The 22747-nt window shown below is 39.2% G+C and overlaps 1 protein-coding gene across 2 annotated transcripts; it reads left to right on the forward strand.

The window, feature by feature from the left end:
* Nucleotides 1-6366: 6366 nt before the first annotated feature.
* gmppaa (GDP-mannose pyrophosphorylase Aa) lies at nt 6367-22460 on the forward strand. Of its 2 annotated transcripts, XM_071515225.1 has the most exons (13): nt 6367-6480; nt 7468-7565; nt 9444-9547; nt 10267-10459; nt 10882-10941; nt 11035-11165; nt 11350-11364; nt 13677-13811; nt 14458-14555; nt 14642-14688; nt 14868-14960; nt 21157-21325; nt 21795-22460. In XM_071515225.1, the coding sequence occupies exons 1-13, from the start codon at nt 6441-6443 to the stop codon at nt 21893-21895; spliced, it is 1284 nt and encodes a 427-aa protein (XP_071371326.1). In that variant the 5' UTR covers nt 6367-6440; the 3' UTR covers nt 21896-22460. The 2 variants fall into 2 exon arrangements, with proteins under 2 accessions (XP_071371326.1, XP_071371327.1); XM_071515226.1 differs by lacking the exon at nt 11350-11364 and having other exon boundaries at nt 21795-22458.
* The last annotated feature ends 287 nt before the right edge of the window (nt 22461-22747 follow it).

The raw sequence follows: 22747 nt of genomic DNA on the forward strand, positions 1-22747 counted from the left end.
AAAAAGGCCTATTTATCAGCTGTTTCTATACGGCTGAAAATACCCTTTTATTAAAGCTGACAGCCACTTGAACGTCAGAGTGATCGGGTCATTTCACAACCAAACTAATAAGAGTATTACAGAGCCAAAACGGTGTGTTGCTGTCCAAATACTTCTGGAGCACACTACATCGAGCCTGTTTTCACCTTATCTGCCAACACTACTGAGAAGGAAATAAAGAAAACAAACATGCTTGATTTGGAAAGGATCTATTTCTTTTCTTTGCCCACCTCCCCAGAGAGCAAGCCCCAGGAACAACAGCAGTAGAGACCAAATCATCTTGAGGTCATGACAACCAAACATAACTGCTGCCACCGTAGGGATTTGCTATAATAACCCTCAATAACCCATAATAATGCTATGAGCTCTGATATTCTTTACTCCAAACAGAATTAAATTGTAGCCTACAGTTTGAGTTTGATTTATAGGCACACACCGTTACTTTATTTGCATTGATGTTTTTAGCAGCTGGCCGGTTGGGGCTAATGTTAGCTGCTCCACAACAACAAAGCCAAGTAATTGCCGATTTAAAACGCCGCTGTTCTTTGACAAACAAAACAATTTAGTCAAAATTGAGAAGTATGTCCTCAAACTCCTCAAATAAGTTAGCTGGCTTCATTTGGGGCTCCATCTATTGCTGGAGTCAAGCCATTTCCTTGAATGTGGCGTGCCAGGTAAAGTCTCTGTTGCAGGTACATGAAGCTTAACTAGCTAACTGCAATGGCAATCATTGCTACAAATGCCAACTAACAGCAAATCTGTAAAAAGAATACTGTAGCTGCATCCCAAGTCTGCATCCTAACCACCGGGCAAAAAGACAATTTTGCTTACGGGAAGAATTAAGTATATCAAAATCAAAAAGGTTGATGTACAGATGATGTGCAGTGATTCCTTTAGGAACTCAATGGTTGTTGATGACTACAGGTCTCTCTTTGAAGCCACTGATTTAGTTTCTTCTGAGTTTTACAGGATTTATAGGGTTAAAGTTCAGAGAGCATCATATGATTTTAGCTAGAACAACTCTTTTTCAACTCATTTTACAGGGATACTGCAAAAACAGGTCTCTTGACATTCTTTGATAGCTAAGAGTTCACATTTCTTAACATTCAAGTGAAGGCCAGATGCTTGAGGAAAAACAATTACTTTAAGTACAACAGGAATTTGACTGCTATTTTTCAAAGACAAGCTGGTGTCATTAGCTAACTGGCTAATTGTAATGTCACTACTTGCAATTAGAGATCCCTATAACATTACTTATCTTTATAAATTTATAATCAACAAGAAGTTGGGTAGCAAGTAGGAAGAGATATGGAGAGATCAGGCAACCTTGTCTCATACCTCTTTTGATGTCAAAACTAAGAGAAGTGCCACCTTTTAGTCTAACTGAGCAGTTAGCAGTGCTACATAAAGTTTTAATAACCTTGCAAAAGAACCTTCCAAATCGAAATTGTGACAGTGAAAAATGAATGTATGCACAAATTGAAGGCCTTATACAAACCGTTATCAGTAATCGATTCTGAGTAATCTATTATGTCTAGAACTAATCTGATATTATTGGAACTATGTCTGTTCCTCATAAAACCAGACTTGTTTAATCAGTAATAGACTATAAACCAAGTTTGATCTTTTAGCAAAAAATTGAGACAAAAATTTTGTAATGATTATTGAGGAAACAGTCTTTCTTGGTCATGCTGGGAGAAAGATAGTTAGCCATACATTCAGAGAAAACATTTAAAAGAAATGATGCAATGTGTTGAGAAAATAACCTAAGCTGTAAAACCAACTGTCCAAGGCGATTTGTTATTTTTGAGATGCTCGATATCATTGATTACTTCGTCAATAAAAATAGGTTTGTCACATTGTTCTTTTTCTGTAGCATTAATGTTTTTAATGTTCCGCAAAGAATTTAAAATGAGATCTGTCGCCTGATGAGAGTTTTCAGAAGTATAAAGTTTACTATAAAAGGAAGAATCATATTGTGAGATTATCTTGGAGTCACATACTATGGCACCATTTATATTCAGTTGGTGAAGAGTATTCAATAGGCCTATAGAGCGACATTTCTCCATTCTGAAGAAACAGGAGGAGTTCCGTTCTCCTTCTTCAAGCCATTTCAGTCTTGACCTCACAAAAGCTCCTTCTGCCTTGACTGTACATTTCATCCTGCTAGTTTGTAATTGAAAAATAGCAGTCCTTTCTTCCTCTGTGAAGTCGGCTGGGGTTATATTAGTAACAAGTTCCTCTTCTTCTGCCTTCCTTGCTTTTGCTGGAGTACAGCAACCTCATATTTCAAAAGTTCTTAGTGTACAAGTTCTCTGACTTTGCTTTTTCCATATAAGGAAAAAGAGAAATCAATCTAGAATCTCCTGTCCTGTTTGGTGCTTTAATAAAGAGCTGTTCAGTTTCCAGTAAGAGGCTCTATTAGAAGTGTTAGTAGACGTTATGATTGGTAAGTGAAGTGGGAAGAATATTGACATATATCTTCTTTATTAATACAATTAAACACCAACCAGAAGTCAATTTGAGACCATTTAGAGTAGTTAATGTTACACCATGTGAGGCAAATATCATCTAGGAATTTTTTTAGATCTTTCTATGAATTTTGAATTTGTTATGTAGGAAGATGGGCCTTGAATTAAGTCATCAATCAATCTGATTATTCAGAGCACAGTTAAAATCCCCACCAGTTAAAAGAATAGCACTGGGAAATTTGGTCAACCAGTTAATTATCCTGTTCTCCAGTGAAATAAGTAGTTGGTCATTTTCCATTTTATACCCATAGACCTTTGCAATAAGACCAACACTGTCACAACTAGATGGCACTCAGTAGAGCGAATACCTCTGCCAATGCTATGCAATTGTCAATATATGCCAGTTCCACATGTTGGAGTTTCACCAAAAGTTAATAAAAATGCAGAATGGGGGAAAAACAGCGACCTTGTGGAGAGCCAGTGAATGAAGCACATTGGACAATGTACCATTTGCTCTCACACACTGGGTCCTGTTATTTCAAAAGTCAAAGCCTAGTGTTAAAATCAAGCTTAAATGAGAGATAAGTTTCTCTGCAAGCAGGATAGTATTAAAATATGAGGTAAAATCTATGAATAAAAGCCTGGCATGAGTCCCAGGGCCCTCGAGGTGCTGGAACAGCAGCTTCAACAGGGTGAGAGTAGCATCCTCCACACATCTGTCAGCTCTACATACAATTTCTCCACCTGAGTTAACACTTCCTTTATTATTATCTTTTCAAATGTTTCCATGACTAGGGGATTAAGAACAACTGAAGTTATTAAGCACCTTTGGGTTTTTACACTTTGCTACAGGAACAGCTGTGAAGTGTTTCCAAATGTTTGGCACTCTCTGCAGCTGAAGAGATAGTGTGAAGATAAAATAGAAGATATCACAGAGCTGCTCTGCACGGGGTTTGAGTCCTCGATCAAAGATATTATCAGGTCCTCGGCTCTTTCTGACCTTAGTATGATGGGAGAGAGAGAGAGAGAGAGAGTTCTGTCCTCACCTCCTTCTTAATTTCCTTCTCAGTAATAACGTCACCTTCCTTAAAAGCAGTTATCAATATTATCAGTTGAACCCTGGAACTCTGATCAGTCTGTACAGTCAAAGCAACCCTCTACGAATCAGTAATCCCTTAAAATAACCTTACATTGTCATTCATTTACATTAATTCACCCCTTAATTAATGCAAAATCCCCTTAAAATTAATGCGCAGTTATTAATGGAGGAGATCCCATCAAAACCTCCTTAAACACCCCCTTAATTTTGACTCCTTACTTTCTAATTTAATGAAAAATTCAAGGAGACAGGAACTTTTCCATTTATTCCATTCAATAACCCTATAAACCATGCACAAAAAGCATTAAAAAAATCCTTAATTTCTAGTGTTTCTGTGAATCAATTCATGAATAAATCCCTTATAAACCCATGATACTAACCTTACTTTTTTAAAGCTATGTTATTTTTAATGGATAATTAATGTTTATGTAACGGAGAAATTAAGGACATTTCAGGGATAAAATTAAAGTGTTTGGTTTCGCAGTAGGGCAAGAGAACTGCAGGTGACATATTGATAAAAGCTGTTCAGAGATTTCCTCAAACTACAGTGATTAAAATCTTTTAATATAATACTTCAGGCGAGAAAGATTGCAGTTTTTGTCACTTTAAAAATAGTGTCAGCAGCAGATTTGGTGTCGCTTGAACACGCCCACAAAAGCATTTTGAGCTCTACCACTAGTGGGCGCTACAATGCAAAAATTTGCATTTCATAAACTGCATAGATTTTTATGAAATTTTGCACACATGTTGTAGGATGATGTCCGAGTCGATCCATGAAATTTGGTCGTGATTGATGAAGAGAGTTGACATTTTCAGGACATACCGGCTGAAATGAGATACATCTTTGAATCTTTGAGTCCCAACAGTTTTAAATGCATTTTGAGGCTGTAGAATATTTGGCTCAAAAAAAAAAAAAGTTTTTTTTTTTTTACAGTCTACGGTTGAGATACAATGCATTAGGAAAGTTGCACAACGCTTGTTTTCCATCTCCAAGTCTAACTTTTCAAGACTAATGTATGTTTAATAGAGGAGAAGGGGTTGGAGTTTGGGTTAGACACCAGTGTTGGAGAGGTGCTGGTGGTCAGGCAGTGCAGAAGTGGAAGAAGAAGTCGCACACTCGTAGCCTCAACGCAAAACAATTCATGTATTATAGCCGACATTTCGACAAGAGTCTTCTTCGGGGTATTTTCACAGTATGGCACAAATAGGTCTATATATAGGATAGACAACAGGTTCAAATAACTGCCTTCAACATCTTGAATGTTAAGCTCCGATAAAACTCCCTGCCTGACAGCTAACGGAATCTGCTGCTCTTCTGTCGATATTTTCACATCCACTTCCTGCTTCTGACGTTTCACGAGGTCAAGGCAAAAACACGGAACGGAATCCAAAAATTGAGCTGCATATCTTGTGAAATTGTTTCTCTTTGTTGCTGTCCTCCGACATTGTCCTTTTCAATACTTAAGTAATATTTCATTAATGTTTTCCATTTTTGAAGTGTAGGTGCTTCTTCGTTTTGCAATTCTTATAAACTAATGACGAAAAAAGAATTTGCCAACCAGTAGGGTATCTTCAAGGCCGTGCACACGACCGGGCTAAAGTTGCACGAGCAACAGCCCATTTGCCCTCTTTAGCTGAGCTGCCCCTCTGGAGGGAAACATATATTTTTGCTGTTGTGGCAGCATAAATACGAGTAGCGATGCCCTATGCCCCCTGTCATGTGACACTGTGGTATTGTTGCCCCTGTGTGAGGGCGAGTCCGGGTGAGTCTTTTGAAGTTGTGGAGATGATTAATTACGATGGTAACGTTATATAACCAATGGGATGACCTGTGAATAAAAATCTCCACATATGCTTCCGAACAATGTGCAGCTTGTCACGTCGCGCAGTAGTGCCTTATACATTGTGCTATCACATGAACCAATCTGAGCTAGTTAGCTCAGGGACGTGTACAGACATTTTGAGGGGCTGTTGCTCTAACCTGAAAAAACGTGGACATGATGCTGACAGGGGCTTGACTCAATGATTCCTGGTGAAGCCCAGGAATTAGACTGGAGTAGGCTATATCTAGTTTTGTATGTAAAAATATGTACTAGGATACAGAACAATTACAAAATGTCATATAGGATTTCATGAACATACTGTATATGTGTGTGTGTATATATATATATATATATATATATGTATAGTATAGTGTGTCTATGGCAGTGATCCTCAACTTTTTTCATATCTAGGACCCCAATTTAGCACACATTAGAGCCACGGACCCCCATTTGTTTTGATTTTGTCTCCTGGACCCAAATCTGAGTAGACTTTTATTGTTAGATATGATTTTGTGCAGAATTCCATGACTATCTGTATTGCAGTAGAGAGATAACAGTGAAACTATGATCAAAACAGTCATTCTTCTACATTCTCTAATTATGTTAACTTCTTGTAAATGAAATAATGGTGAAGTTTAACAATTCATCAATTTGCTGGGGACCCCCTGGAAGCCCCTCACGGACCCCTGGTGGTCCCCGGACCCCACATTGAGAACCACTGGTCTATGGTATATAGTGTGTCTATGGTAATGAGTTTATAGTGAAACACCTATATCACTATAATATTCCTATAATCCTCCCATAGGAACATGTAGTAGGTCTATGATACTCAAAAGGGATTTTATAGTGACCTCGGTGTATATTGTATCTAACGTGACTCCGTTCCGTGTTTTTGCCTTGACCTCGTGAAACGTCAGAAGCAGGAAGTGGATGCGGAAGTATCGAGAGAAGAGCAGCAGATTCCGCTAGCTGTCAGGCAGGGAGCTTTATCGGAGCTTCACAGTCAAGATGTTGAAGGCAGTTATTTTAATTGGAGGTCCCCAGAAAGGTGAGAATAAATCAGATGGATGTCCACAGCTCGTCATGTTTTCAGAGCCAGCGCTGTGTGTGCGGTCAAAGTGAAATTAGCTAACACTAACTAGCTTTCAGCATTAAGCCCAGCTGAGCTTGTGTATATCACTGACGTGGCATATAGAGATGACACCCAAACAAATAAAAACAATAATATTTTGGACTTGATAGACTAATAATTAACTTAATCTATAAACACGAGAATTAGTGATGATAATGACCGCAACACAAACCGTTCACAAATAAATAATAATAGTGTACAGGTAACAACGCTCCGTTCTCTTCTGTATATTGACAGAAACTCGATTCAGAAATGTGGCTATTTAAAATTACCTGTAAAGTGGCAAACGTACACATAACGCAGAATATGACTAAATACCTTTTACATATCGGTAGGATCTGCTGTTCAATTCGGCATGCATCCAATCCACCAGCAGTACTCCTTAATGAGATTTCAACTTTAAAAATTGTTTGGCCCCACAATACACCGTGGTGAGCGGAAAGCCTATCGAGAAGTGGAAAATAACTCTAAAAGTAGAGGTTTTATTGAAATAAAGTGCTGCTTTGTAGATCACTTGTATGCCGAATTTACCATAAGACCCTAACGTTTCGTAAAAGTTTTTGTTTTGTTAGGTATGTACGCAAAGGGCTGGCTGAGGGCACAAACTTAAAATTTCGACCTGGCCGAAAAGGGGACTTTTGACAAACCTACAGTGGCAGGTGTCCAAGCCCGCGAGCCCCCCCCCCCCCCCCAAGTTTGCTGATAAGCGAGGCCACATTAAACGGCCAGATTTATTAAATGAGCTTGATGCGTGATCTCTCTTAATACATGACTGAATGCCACATATCGGGGTAACTTTAGTGGTAACGTTTTTGAAAGGACACTGTTTACTCCTCTATAAACAACAGGAGGGACAAAAAGTTGTCTTGAGTGCGGCAAGTAATCACATAAATTGTTTTGCAGGCACGAGGTTTAGGCCACTGTCATTTGAAGTTCCCAAACCCTTATTTCCAGTAGCTGGGGTGCCCATGCTGCAACACCACATTGAAGCATGTGCCAAGGTGAGTTCAATACACACTATCATTTGGTGCTATGAATAGCAGCATGTATTGGGTTTCAGTTGTGCACCTGCCGCTCTTTTGCAGAGTGTGTAACATGTTTTCTCTCCAGGCCCTTACATTTCTCAAACGGTTTAAAGTTGAATTATCTAAAGTAAGGGCTTTAGGTCTCAAATGTTACCTTATACAGTCTCAGAGATCTTAGGATGTTGACTTTTCTGGGTACATTACTTTCCGGTGAGAAACCTCCCTGGTTCTGCACTCTGCACTATTTACTCTGATCCTGCTACTGTCTTTTGTACTTTCAAGGTTTATTATGAGGGGCGGAATTGATCCTAAATTTGATTTTAAATTGGCATTAAAAGGTCTTAAAGGATAATTCCAGCTATTTTCAACTTGGGCCTTATTTTCCTAATGATTTGCCATCATGACAATTTGATTGTGTTGAAAATTTCATCACTTACTTCACTGTAGAACGTTCTAGGGCTGAACGATTTTGAAAAAATATCTAATTGCGATTATTTTGACTGATTTTGCAATTGCGATATGTTTTGTGATATTAAAGGGAATGATAATTTTTACATCATTATTCTCATTTTAATTGAAAAACGTATTAAAATGATTATGATGTGATTTTTGCGGGGATCTGTACCAAACAAAGATGTTTTCTTAAGTCTGTAGAATATGATGTGTAGGCCAGGACATCTCTGCAGCACCACAATATTTCATTTAAAATGGGATTTTGACACACATTTCACCTTTAACAAATATTACGCCTCCTGCGATTTGAAAATTGCAGTAGGCCATATTGCGATTTTGATTAAAATTTCGATTAATTGTTCAGCCCTAGAACGTTCATACCTCCAGGTTGCTGGGAGCGCTGCTGTCCCAACACACATGCACAGGGTCAAAACGGTTAAAGCACATCCTTTTAACACAGTAACCAACCAGCTCACCCTGCAATGGGACCTTCCTACAACTCCAATTATCCCTTGCCTGAAACTTTGTATATTGCGGTATTAGATATGTTATTTTAACTTATTTTTACTAGGATGAGCTCATTGGGAAGTATACTGTTTACTGTAAATACGAACTGCCAACTTTGAAAAAACGTCACATCAGCCTCCTAGCGGTAATTACAAGTAGTATATGTGGGAGTTTTTGGTAGTATGTCAACACAAGCAGTAGAAAAATATCAGCAAATCCACCGATATTGGCAGTCCAAGGTGTGAAAAAGCACAATAATCAGTTATATTCACACTAATACAATCAACCACACTCAAAAAAAGCGAGAAGTATTTGCTGTAGTTTGTTTATGGTTGATTTTAAATTCAGAAAAGCACATTTTGGATGTGGCCATTCCAACGAGTAAAACATAAAGAATGCTTTCATACTGAAGCAGCAAAATCTTGTTCTTGCGCTTCTTCTTCTGAGATGACTTGAACGCAGCAGAAGACCAGCAGGGAGCTCAGTAAACAAGGAAGTGTGTGAGCAAGGCAAAAAAAAAGTATCAAATGGGCTTTTATAACTGAAATGTTATGATAATCGTTCAATCACAGCTATTTAAAGATATGTGTAACTGCAGTGTGAGTGTTACTGTGTTTAAAGGACGTGTTTCAATCACTTTTTGTGAATGAAATGTTCAATGCCATCAATCGTGATGATGGCAAAAACTAGGAAAATAAGGCCCAGGTTGAAAATAACCAGAATTACCCTTTAAAATGTCTCACACTTAACGTAGCCCACCTGCCAAGTGGCTGGTTGAATTGAATCCATTTAGCTGGTGGTTGGTGTTAATAATTTCCTGCCCTGCGCCTAGTGATACAGAGAATAGCTTATAATGAAATTTTGTCTAACCCTGAACATCTTTTGTGTTCCAAGGTACCAAATATGAAGGAGATCTTGCTCATCGGCTTTTACCAGCCAAATGAAGAACTGACCAGATTCCTGATGAATGCGCAGCAGGAATTCAAAATTTCCATTAGGTAAACAACAGAGCTCAGAAAAGAAAAAGCTCAGAAAATCCTCTTCACGGTCGTAGATGATGTGTAGTTCTTTCTGAATAAAAGAAGAGGATTCTGGGTGTTGTGGGAAGTTACGGAGGCTAAGGTGTGAATATTCATAGTTGAAATTTCTCTCTTTTCCTTTCTTTTCTGAATTACATTTTATCACACCCTGGCTGTCTGACCTGAATTTGGCTCTCGATGCCTACAGCGCCTTGGGAAAAATAGAAATACCCAATTAAAACACTATTTTAACAGCTGCTAATGTCCTGCCTTCAAAAAGTACAATCATATTAGCTTAAATGCACAATTCTATCAAAGTAAATGCTATATATTTCAAATGTTCTTATGAGCATACATCCTGATTTTCACTTGGGTAATACTGTGACTGATCAAAGCACTTAAAGAATAGAAAGCATCTCTATTGACACTCTTCAAAGTTTTTCCCTATAACTGTTTTTGTGTTTGGCTCTACAGTATATCTGCATATTTTACTCACAGTGTTGTTTATAATACAGTTTGTGGCTCTACGTTTCCTATTCGAATGCTTTATCAACAAAAAGTGCTAAATCCGAGCCCTGATCCTGTGATTTCTCATATTTTTTTGGGACAAAGGCATTTGTAATGGAATATTTTCTGTACCAGTGGTAGTAGTTTCCTTGCTGCAGTGTGATGCTGCTCTTCTTGGACCTGCACTACAGGTATTTGCAGGAGTATGCAGCCTTGGGCACCGGAGGGGGCATCTATCACTTCAGAGATCAGATCGTCTCAGGCAGTCCCGAGGCTTTCTTTGTCCTGAACGCTGACGTCTGCTCCGAGTTCCCTCTACCAGAGATGCTCAGCTTCCAGAAGGAACACGGAGAGCCCAACAGCTTTGTAATCCTAGGAACAACGGTGAGATTTCATCATTTGACTGGCTTTTATACAACTGGCACAATATAGTGAAAACCGAAAACAACAATGACTCATCTGTAGGGCTGCAACTAACGATTATTTTCATTGTCGATTAATCTGTCGATTATTTTCTCGATTAATCGATTAGTTTTTTGACTTATTTTTCTTAAAAAATTACTCAAACCGATTAATCGATTATCAAAATAGTTGGCGATTCATTTAATAGTTGACAACTAATCGACTAATCGATTAATCGTTGCAGCTCTACTCATCTGTAAGAATTTTAGCTGCTTTTAGGTTGCGGTTAGTAATGATATCCACCTTTTTTGTTTGTTTTTGGCATGCCAGATCTTGGTTCTCACTATTTACTGTAACAACATAGCATGGGATTGATCCTGAATCATATCATCATTCTTCCTTAGGCAAACAGAAAGCAGTCCATGAATTACGGATGCATCGTTGAAAACCAGGAAACGAACGAGGTATTGCCCCAGTCCCGTCTCATTCTCATTCACACAAATGCCCACTTCTCGCCGTTTCATCTCGCCGCGCTAACCCCCGCGTCTTCTGTCCAGGTCTTGCATTACGTGGAGAAGCCGAGCACGTTCGTGAGCGACATCATCAACTGCGGCATATACCTGTTCACCCCCGACATCTTCCAGCACATCGGCGGCGTCTTCCAGAAGAACCAGCAGGACATGTTGTTGTGAGTGGGAGGGCTTCCTCCCTGTGCGCTGGGGGGGGGCATGCACGTGAATACCATTAATTCCTTTTCTTTCATTCTCTTCATTTGTCTTTTTTTCCCCTTCCCTTCTCCTCCCTGCCATGATTTCTGTTTCCTGCCCCCCTCTCCCTCCCCTCCCTCCCTCCCTCCCTCCCACAATCATCAGATATCCATACGATGGGTAAGTTGGTACAACTAGGCTGCACGGTGTGGTTGTAGAGTGCTCAGTGTCAGGTGTCAGCTAGAGACAGATTAGCCATGATGAGGCTGTGATCACATGGGACGCCTTTTTGAACACGCCTTTTTCCCCCCAGTTATTTTCATTGGTTTGGTTGCAACTAGAGCTGCAACGATTAATCGATTAGTTGTCAACTATTAAATTAATCGCCAACTATTTTGATAATCGATTCATCGGTTTGAGTAATTTTTTAAGAAAAATAAGTCAAAATTCTCTGATTCCAGTTTCTTAAATGTGAATATTTTCTGGTTTCTTTACTCCTCTATGACAGTAAACTGAATATCTTTGGGTTGTGGACAAAACAAGACATTTGAGGACGTCATCTTGGGTTTTGGGAAACACTGATCGACATTTTCACCATTTTCTGACATTTTATAGAGGGTTAGGGTTACAACTAATCGATTAATCGAGAAAATAATCGACAGATTAATCGACAACGAAAATATTCGTTAGTTGCAGCCCTAGTTACAACAGGCGCACGTCTTCTCCTATGCAGCTTGCATTTTGGATGCAGCACATTTCGGGTTTCTCCAAGTTGAACATGTCTGAACCGGGTTCTATCTAGGCAGACAAGATGATGAAACTGTCGGTGCTCTGTTCTCCCTAGGAAGACATCCTGTATCCACATCCTCCGTCTCTGAATCCGCTCCTGCTTCAAGAGCAAGCAGAGCAATCTCTAACTTCATCTCGTCCGCTTTTATTTTCAACGTTATCCCCTTCATTACTTCAAGTTAGTTAATGCTAATTAGATAATTATATTGCATAGGATGGAGAATGATATAACACTCCTCATGCCTTTTGAGCTCTTGCTCTTTGTTACTAGCAACGGTCACAGCTGTGCTTTGCGTCTGAACATGAGAAAAAAAGCCTCCTATCTGATCACGGCCTAAAAGTGCTCAAGACTTCATACAGCTACAGTTAGGGCACATGGGATTAATGTTTGCCAAAGTGTGTAATTTTTTTTAAAGTTGATTGGAGATTTGACACATTTCATTTTTTGTGTTTTCACATTCTCCATAGTTTATGTGACCTAACGTGCATCCCTGTCATAGATAATGAGACTTCAAATATGAGAATATAAGTCACTTGCTTGTATCAGGTGCACTTTAAAAGCTGTCAAGCGGTGCACTGAATAATCAGCAACATTTTCGACACAAGCGAGATGCTTGATATACATGAAAAGGGTTACACTTTGCAAAATCTCACTGGGAGTACTTTGCCTCTAACCACATATTATCTTCCTTTTTGACCAAACTTCCATTGTGGGCACAATCCTTTTTAATATTCTTTTCATCAATTTTTAACACTCCCTTTCATCTTGGGGCTCTCACAATGCACTAGCTTGGATATACTGTACCAGAGATGTTGATTAATATGGAACAAGTAGACTCTTCCACTTTAGTTTTGGATCACTACTGGGTAATCAGCTTTGGTTTCAATCCAGCACTGACACATCTGAGTCAACGTTTTATCAGCGATGCATTTTAAATCAGCGCTCGCGTCTAATTCTGGGAGCTGAATCACAAGGCGTTGAATCTGGGGTTCTGCCCGGCTTTTAGAGAGACTTTGGTGGCAACATTGCCATTGGGTTGGTTTTGAAGAACTACACACTCACAGACTATGAAGTATTTGAGAGGTAAACAGAAGGTCATTGGAACTGATTCAGAATTCTTACACAATTCCTATTCCATTTCCTACACAATTTGTTATGCAATGAAACAACATCTACTAAATATTTGAATTGTTCATGAGGCGGTCAGAGAGAACGGTCAGGTTGGCCACCGAGGGCTTTAATGGGCAGTAAAAACGACTTGAATCAGGTGTGTCGGGGCTAGGCTGCAGCACAAACCTGCAAATCTTCTTGGTTGTAGTGGGAGAACCCTGGGCTTAGGTCCCTCAATAGCCTCTTAGTACTAAGATGACCTTTGATCCATTAAGTCAGTGACCTTTGGGAAACCAGGAGCCTCATTTTTAAAAAATGTTGCTAATATGGAAAAAAACAACTTTAATTGTATTCATGGCATTCATACCTTAGATAATGTCAGAATTTAGTTTTATCATAATATCACAGAAATTTGAGTAGATCAATGCAACCTACTGATTTTGGCATTGAGATTTCTTTTTTCTATAAATCCCAACATTGGTTTGGATTTGATTGTAAGCACAAACTTTGAGTTTTTTTTTAATAAATGAGGCCCCAGGCCCTGGTTTGTAACACAGTGCCATAATCTGAAGGCCTGTCCTGTCTCTTCTAGAGAGGAGCCAACCAACGGCTGGCACCGGGCGGAAGCCATCCGGCTGGAGCAGGACATCTTCACCGCCCTGGCAGGACAGGGCAAGCTCTACGTATATAAAACCCTCAGCTTCTGGAGCCAGATCAAATCTGCAGGGTGAGTGCATACGTCATATCCAGCAGCATAGCAGATACAGTAAGTGAGGTGTGCCACAAAGGACAATACAATGGCTGAATATCATTTACGAGTGTTTTACGTTGCCTCCTCACTCGGGGGAAACCCCTGCAATACCCAGATGTGTTGACGCCCCCTTTTGTCGGTCCATTTCATTTTTCACACATTCACAGAGTGGAGTCCATATCAGTGTTCCCTTCCCGTCAATTTGGTGCAGACTCCAGACAGTTTCTCGATTTGAATTTCACATAATTCGTTGCGAATTAAAGGTATTAAATAGCCTAAAATGTTGAATGTTTTCTTGACTGACTCTGAAATGAGATTCAGCAAATGCATGCCAGAAACTTAACACAATCACAGAAAAGTAGTTGGAAGGCTATTTAACATACTTTTATGTGATAGAAAACTTACCTCACCCTCAATTGTGCTGCTGCCGTAACCCCACCCATGTGGTAAAATGAACAGTGTGAATGGACCCAGGTCTGGTCGGCTGGTGCATTGTGCTGTGAACAACATAACCATACATTACTGCCCCTAATTCAAAAGAAATTGCTTTATGTTTAGGCTGAAAGCTAGCCGTCTTTACCTTCATAATCATCTTCTGTTGTTGTTTTGAATCTTTTCCCAGGTCTGCGATTTATGCCAGTCGATTGTACCTCAACCAGTACCACAAAACCCATCCTGAAAGACTGGCCTCAAATGAGGAGGGAGGGCCCAAAATAAGCGGTACATTTATTAACCTTTTGTAGCTTTGCTCTTTCCTAGAGTGCATTTATTGACAGTTCTATTCATGCTACTTTCTGTTTCCTTAGGTAACGTCTATATTCATCCTACAGCCAATATTGACCCCACTGCTGTGGTAAGGGTCCTTCCATATTATACTGCACTGTACACCATAAATGCATAGAAAGAAATGAGTCTGGGAATAAGGAAAGGCCGTCTTCACTCCTAGCTGGATGGTTGATTGTTGTTTATTTATTGTGAGCATTTGTGTGCAACGGTTATCACCTATGGTCAGTTGTTCCTTTTTCTCCACAGTTGGGTCCCAACGTCTCCATTGGCACTGGAGTGACCATTGGTGCTGGGGTGAGAGTCCGAGAATCCATCATCCTCCATGGTGCAACTCTACAGGTGAGCCCCTGTATGAACATATACTGGCTTACATGCTGGACAAGGAGAAACATCACAGGGCTGAATCTCCAATGAGCACGAACTCCGAAACGCAGAGTACGTGTTGTGGACACAAATATTGTGGACATTACTTTCCTCTACCACAAAACGTGGTATGTGACAGTGACAATAGCTTGAATTGGACACGCCATTTTCACCTGATCAAGTAAAACACCTTTGGTTAAGGTTAGAATAAGGTTTTGATCATGGTTAAATAAGAAAAACTTAAGGTGAAAATGTAAACTGCAGTTACAGTAGAAAACTTCATCGGGAATTGTGAACCAAATGTATCCGCCCCTCCACTGCTGGAGACATCCTCAACATTTTGCACAAACCTCACAAACTTGATTTTAGCCAGAGCGTTACAGGTGCCACCCGGATTACGAGATCCGAGTATAATCGAGTATAATCTCATAACAGGTTTGTCAGATCACAATATGACATTGGCAGTGAGGAAACTAACAAAAAAACGCTTCCCTGATTGTAGTAATCTTAAATCAAATTTTCTGGCAATCTCAAAGTGTGATCTGGCAAACCTGGAAAGTGAACTAAGCAGGGTACAATGGGACAATGTTTTGAATGACGACGATTCCAATGCATGTTGTAATGAGCTTATGAATACGGTTGGTGCAATTGTGGGCAAGTTTATCAAAACACACAAATGTTCAAATAGAAAACTATCCTAACTGGGGACATGTGCCAATTCGAAAACTTATGAAACAAAGAGACCTTGCACTTAGAACTGCTTTAAAAAGTCGCTTGAATACTGATATGGCCCTGTATAAGGGACTAAGGAATCGTGTTACTAAAGAATTAAGAAATGCAAAAGCTGACTATTACATCTCAGTAATTACAGATGCGAGAGGAAACAGTTAATCAATCTGGAAGCAAATAAACAATCTGATTAAGACACAGAAGAGAGATAATAAGTTAATTAAAAGTCAAAAATCAGTTGATCTCAGAAAGCGGACAAATTGCCCAGGAATTTAATCATTTCTTTATCAGATCTACTGAGGAACTCACCAACAATTTCAAACAACCCAGTAGGCCTATCATGGCCAGTCTGGAAAATGAAACTACTCATTCGTTTAAGCTACAACAAACTAATCGAATAGAAGTTCTTCAAATAATAGACAAGTTTACCAACAGTCACTCGAAAGATCTTTTTAATTTGGATACTGCTTTTCTAAAGAAGTATAGCAATATGTTGGTAGATCCTCTCACTCATCTGATTAATGTATCTATTGCAACTGGGAAGTTTCCTGATGGGTGGAAACAATCAAGAGTTATACCGATTTTTAAATCTGGAGCAGCTGATCAGGCATGAAATTATAGGCCAATTAGTATTCTCCCTGTTTTTTTCCAAGGTCTTGGAGAAAAATGTGGCCTCACAACTTGTGTACCTGGAAATGCATAACTACTTGCACCCATTGCAGTTTGGTTTCCGTTCTAATTATTCTACCAAGAGTGCTAATTGCTTTTTTATAGAACAACTTAAATGCTCAATTGATAAAGGTTAAGTTGGTGGGGGCAGTTTTCCTGGACCTTAAAAAAGCATTCGACACCGTTAATCATGATATTCTTATCTCTAAACTCTCCAAATATAACTTTTCTGATAAAACTTTACAATGGTTTAAATCTTATCTTTGTAATCGTGAGTAATGTGTAGTTATTAATAATACACAATCATCTTTACTAGGCTGCAAAACGGGAATCCCACAGGGGTCCATTCTCAGACCGCTTCTTTACAGTTTATATATAAACGATCTTCCAGAATCATGCCCAGGAGCAGGTCTCCAGATATATGCAGATGACACCATCATATATGTGTCTGGCCGGACTACCACCTCAGTTTCCACACAATTGGCAGAACATCTAGAATCGGTAGCAGTATGGCTCAAACATTCTTGTCTAACACTGAATGTTAAGAAAACTGTGTCAATATGCTTCTCGTCCAGGAGACTGTCCTCACCAGATGAAGTAAATAAATTAAATCTAAAAATCAATGGACAATCGATTAAACAGGCTTATGAGGTTAAATATCTTGGCTTGATGTTAGACTCCCATCTAAAATTTGAGAAACATGCACAAATGGTGAGCAGAGTAGCAAAAGCAAATTTATATACATTTAGACTGATTAGGAACTGTCTACCATCTCATGCTGCAAATATCTACATGCATTCAATGATTTTCTCTTTTTTTTTTTGTAATTAAATGTTTTTTTAATTTTAGATTTTTAAGTTTCCCTTTTAGAGGGTGAATGACATACATAGGAGCATACAGAATAGTGCAGATTACATTACATTTCACCCCCTACCCCCCACCCCCCTCCCACCAACTGTCCCTCCCTCCAAGGGGCACACAAAACAGAGAACAGGTCCTAAAATAAAAGAAGCAATATCCAGTTAAATGTAAAATAATTAGGCTCAGGGTATTAAGTACATACAAAGTAAAATCGCAGTTATACAAAGAGGAAAAAGAAAAAGAAAAAAAAAGAAAAAGGGGGGGTGAAAATTCAAAAGAAAACAAAAGGACACTTTAAATTCATGCCAATAGCATAGTTTTAACATTCTCTGCAGCATTCCTCCACATGTCCAATGTTTGTGTTTTAACACAAGGGTTAATCCCTTGCTGATGACAACTCCAAGTATATCACATCAAGGAGAGCTTGTAACCAATGCTTTAATGACAATTGGTGGGGAGGTAGCCAATGTAAAACTATGTTTTTTTTTGCTGCCGTCATGCCAGCCAACCAAAGTTTGCGCTCTCTCTCTGAGATCTCGAACCTGGAGTTGTCACTCAACAGGAGGAGAACAGGGTCTAAGGGGAAGCGTTTTCCCACCAAGTTAGACACCTTTTTCACTACCTCAACCCAGAACCTTTGCACATCTGGACACTCCCATAAGACATGCATCAGAGTGCCCAAAGTCCCCTGACCACAAAATGTACAGTATGGGTGGGGGGCCAAACCCATCAAGTGTCTTTTACGTGGAGTCAAGTATGTTCTGTGACAGATTTTATAATGAATTAACTGATGATTTGGGTTTTTAGATGCGCCAAAGACATGATCCCATACAACATTCCAGTCTATGACCCCTTCACACTGGGGCAGATCGTTCTCCCACATCCTAAACCCAGATATTTTTGCAGAGGGATGTGACATAAGGCAGTCATAAATGTAAGAGACTATCCCCTTTTGTGGTGCTTTCTCTATCAAAGACACTATGGGGTGATTAGCTAAGTCTGGTCCCCAGGGAACTTTGTATGCCCTAAGAGCTGATCTCAGCCTAAAGTAAAAAAAATAGCGAGTTTCTTGAAATACCAAAGTGGGATATCAAGTCTGGGAAGTCAAGAATTGATTGCTGACCTGAAACATCATCCAATATTCTTATGCCTTTTTGGGCCCATGATTCCACAGCAAAGGGTTTGCCATCTGACAGCAGATTTAAGTTATGCCAGATAGGTGAATGTTTGTGCCATTTTGACTTGAAGCCTAGGTATCTTTCCACATTTGCCATGGTTTGTATTGTGTACGATATTATTGGTCCATATTGTATAGTACATTTCCTATGATTTAGCCCAGAGAAGGCCACATCCCGGAGCCTTAAGGGTGAAACCAGCTCTTGTTCTAAGTATTTCCAAGGACAATGCATCTCTGTATCAAACCAGTAGTGTAAAGAGCGCAGCACAAAAGACCAATGATGAAGCTTAAAATTTGGGCAGGCCCACCCACCTTGAGACTTATTTCTTTGCAGGGTTGACCACTTAATGCGCGCGCTTTCCATTCCAAACAAAATTCTTTAACAATGAGTCAAGCTTCTTCCAATAATTTACTGGGGGTGACAATGGTAGCATCGAACTAACAAAATTAATACGGGGGAGCACATTCATTTTTATTGTGGCAATACGGGCCGGTATTGATGATGCAAGAGGCTTCCATCTCCCAAGATCGTCCTCAATCTTCCTCAAAATGGAGGAGTAATTGTTCTTTGCTATTGCAAAGACACAGGGGCTAATCTCTATACCTAAATATGTCACCTTATGTGCCACTGGTATGCAGGGCATAACACCCATTCTGCCTGTGTCCGTATTAAGTAACATTAGAATCGACTTGGTATGATTAATTTTAAAGCCAGACAGTGTCCCAAAGTGTTCTATAATTTTGAGAGCATTTGGAAGGGAGTATTGCAGATTTGAGAGATATATAAGCGTGTCATCTGCATACATAGAAACAGAATGGGACATGGTTCCTATTATTATTGGGGCAACCAATGGGCTCTGTCGTATATATTGGGCCAGCGGTTCTAATGAAAGGTTGAATATTAAGGGTGAGGCCGGACACCCCTGTCTGGACCCACGAAAGATATTAAAAAGGTCTGAAAAAAGTCCTCCCGTGGAGACCCTGGCGGAGGGATTAGCATATAAAACTTGAACCATTTTGATGAACTTTGGACCAAACTTAAATTTTTCTAAAACGTTCCATAAATATCTCCATTCTAGTCAATCGAAGGCCTTTTCGGCATCGAGAAATAGAAGTCCACTGGGCGAGTCTATCTTTTTTGTTTCAGAGATAATATGCAAAACACGACGAACATTGTCAGATGCTAATCGACCCTTTAGGAATCCTGTTTGGTCTGGGTTGATCAAAGTTCCTATGACCTTCTCTAGGCGCAGCGCAATGACTCTAGCATAAATTTTTATATCTGCATTAATTAGGGATATAGGCCGATAACTGGAGCAGTCTTGAAGGTTTTTACCAGGTTTAGGTAGAACTGTGATAAGTGCCGTGTTGAGATCTCGGTGAAAATAGCCTTTCTCTATAGCTGAGTTAATGGTGGACAGCCAAATAGGTCCCAAGATACTCCATAGTTCTAGATATAATTCAGCTGGAAGGCCATCTATGCCTGGGGAGCGTCCCTTATTGGTTAATTTTATGGCTTTATACAATTCCTTTCTCATATTTGAGTTATTGTGTAACTTCATGGTCTCAAGCTAGTCCTTCTGTAATCAGACCTCTTAAGATGATATACAATCGTGCAATAAAAATTCTTGACAGGAAGCCGATTAGGTTTCACCATTGTCGTGTCATACAGAAATTAAACATCTTAAGTTTTGATCATTTTATTAAATTTGCTAATATAGAACTTATTCATAAATGTATTCATAATCAGGCTCCTCCTGTTCTCTGTGATATGGTGAAACCTCTTTGGGTTTCTGGCACAACCAATAGGGGTGCTGCTGTGGGGAATTGCAAAGTATCTTATTGCAAAACCTCCCTTGGACAAACAGCTTTCTCTGTACAGGGGGTTAAAATATGGAATTCATTACCCACACATCTCAAACACGGTCATAATTGGGATAATTTTAAATACAAACTAAAACAGTTTCTGAAGAGCAACCAGTCATGTAGTCATGAGTGACTTTGTCTCTCTCTTTCTTGATTTCCTTGTTTTCTTATACCAGGCTGTGTTCTTTCTTTCTTTTTTTTGTACTATCTGTCTTATGTTGACAATGTTTTTTTGTGTGTGTATTCTATCTCTGTTGTATTGTATATCTGTTTTTAACAGTGTTTTTACAAAAGCCCATCTAGGGACAAACATTGCAAATTAGCTTAGCCTATAAATGTTATATGTGACATCAGACGTTTAAATGTTCTATGTCTATGTATCTGTCCCTATTCAAATAAACATTGAAATGAAATGAAAATGAAATTTTATTAGCAAGATTAGTCACATTTCAACGGTGACAAGGATCTTTATGCTGTCCAGTCATACCAGAAATTGTTTTGTTACCTCTGCCTTTCACAAAGAGATGTCATTTTTAACGATTTGACTATTGGCATAATACAATCCCTCGTGCCTCCACTGATGATAGGGTGTCTCCAAAATGAGTTTAGAATGATGGTGACATATTGACTTGCATTGCATATTGCCCACAAGGGCAATTTGTTAGTTGAGCTATAATTTCAAATAAACACTCAGTGCTTTTGATCTGGGTTATGAATATTTCAATTTGGCCCTATCCCTGACAAGTACTTCTTGGTATCCTAATAGACAGTAGATACTGTTCTGTCATGTGACCATCCCCTCTCCCATGCTCAGTTTGGTATTTAAATGATTGCATCTGCTTTAACTTAACTCCTCTCTTTTCCCACAAGGATCACAGCTGTGTTTTGAACTGCATTGTGGGATGGGACAGCACCATTGGCAAGTGGGCAAGAGTAGAAGGAACTCCAAGCGACCCCAACCCCAATGACCCCTATGCAAAGATTGACAGTGAGACCCTGTTCAGAGATGGGAAACTCACGCCCTCAATTACTATTCTCGGTAAGCAGGCTCTGACCTTGGGTGAAATTTGAAGCTTGTATTCACTGCTGACCTCAGATAGTTAAATATGCTGTAGATTATATACATAAATATTTAGTATTTATGTAGTTGAATCACTGTGGTGTTGTATCAATCAGTGATAGAGAGTAGCAAAACAGATTTTTATTTAGATTTTATACAGATTTTATTATTTGTATTAAATGGCACATTATTACCTTAAGATTTTACCTGAAATCACAGTATATGACAAAATCCACTGGTTGAAAAGCCATATTTGTGAATAAATTAGAAAATTCAAAGAATAAAGACTTGGTTCAGGGTTCAGTCAATGTTATGAGGAACTCAATTTCTAAAAAAAAAACTGTCTATTGAGGGTTTTCATTGAAATGTCTTGGTGCTTTGCAGCATTTCAGTCCCAGGCAGACTGCACACCGCACTGCAGACTAAATACCTGCTTTTGTCTCCTCAGGTTGTAACGTGACCATCCCCTCCGAGGTGATTATACTCAACTCGATTGTCCTCCCGCACAAAGACCTCAACCGCAGCTTCAAAAACCAAATTATTCTCTAGTTAATCTTCCTCATGCCCTGTCCACTTAGTGTCACAGATGAAGGATGCAGCGAGCAGAGCGTTGGCGCTGCCTCTGAGTTACTGTATATAAGATGTCAAAAGAGAGAAGATATGGGACATTTATTTAGTGGTTTTGAAAGATGGATTTTTATATATTTGTGCTGAAGCCTTTATGCATCCTTGGGTGTCGGCAACATTGGAAGTACTTAGAGAGGCTAATCACGCATGTTGACTCACCTTGAAAAGTGCTGTTATGCCAGAACTTGATATTGGATTTTTATGAATTTTATTGAACAGTTGAATTACTGCAGACACCTGTGTAATATATTTGGTTGGTTGTAATATGGTTTAAAAAAAGGCTTATAGATGACCATGTTCTGTTTCTCAAGGGTAACCTTGTGTTTCGGGACTTGTTACTTCGAACAAGTAGTTATTTTTGTGAGAGAACAAGAATTAAAAAATAAAAATCAGCGTTTACCAACTGTGTGGTTAATTCGAAGAGGTGATTATTTGCGACGGGCTCTTGATTAAAACCTTTCAGCATCGTAATTGTTAGCCTCATACGGCGACTCCTAACAAAATAAATCAGTGATCTTAAGATCTAAATCGCAATCAAGCAATGTTGACTTTTTAAATGTGAACTTAGCAGGGGGCCTTGAGACTGGCTTATGAGCAGCTACAACAGACTTAAATTGGGAACCTTCTGTATTTGCAATCACCGGAAGAAATGTTCCTATTTGTGGTTACGGCTCTTGTGTTAAAACATGAACTTGTACATCTTATATGTTTTACAGCACTGCATAGCACAAAGGAAAAAAATACAAAATTAGAAATGTAAACATAGGAAACACC

Source organism: Centroberyx affinis, unplaced genomic scaffold, assembly GCF_046629955.1.
Source record: "Centroberyx affinis isolate AG114_WGS23_722 - 3 ecotype Tasmania unplaced genomic scaffold, CSIRO-AGI_Caff_v1 ptg000332l_1, whole genome shotgun sequence".
NCBI lineage: Eukaryota > Metazoa > Chordata > Actinopteri > Beryciformes > Berycidae > Centroberyx > Centroberyx affinis.

Excerpts from the sequence above, each read along its gene's own strand:
- gmppaa (XM_071515225.1), top strand. The coding sequence starts at position 6,441 with ATGTTGAAGGCAGTTATTTTAATTGGAGGTCCCCAGAAAG. Across the intron at positions 6,481-7,467 it reads AATTGGAGGTCCCCAGAAAG|GCACGAGGTTTAGGCCACTG; the intron begins GTGAGAATAAAT and ends ATTGTTTTGCAG. Across the intron at positions 10,460-10,881 it reads TTGTAATCCTAGGAACAACG|GCAAACAGAAAGCAGTCCAT; the intron begins GTGAGATTTCAT and ends ATTCTTCCTTAG.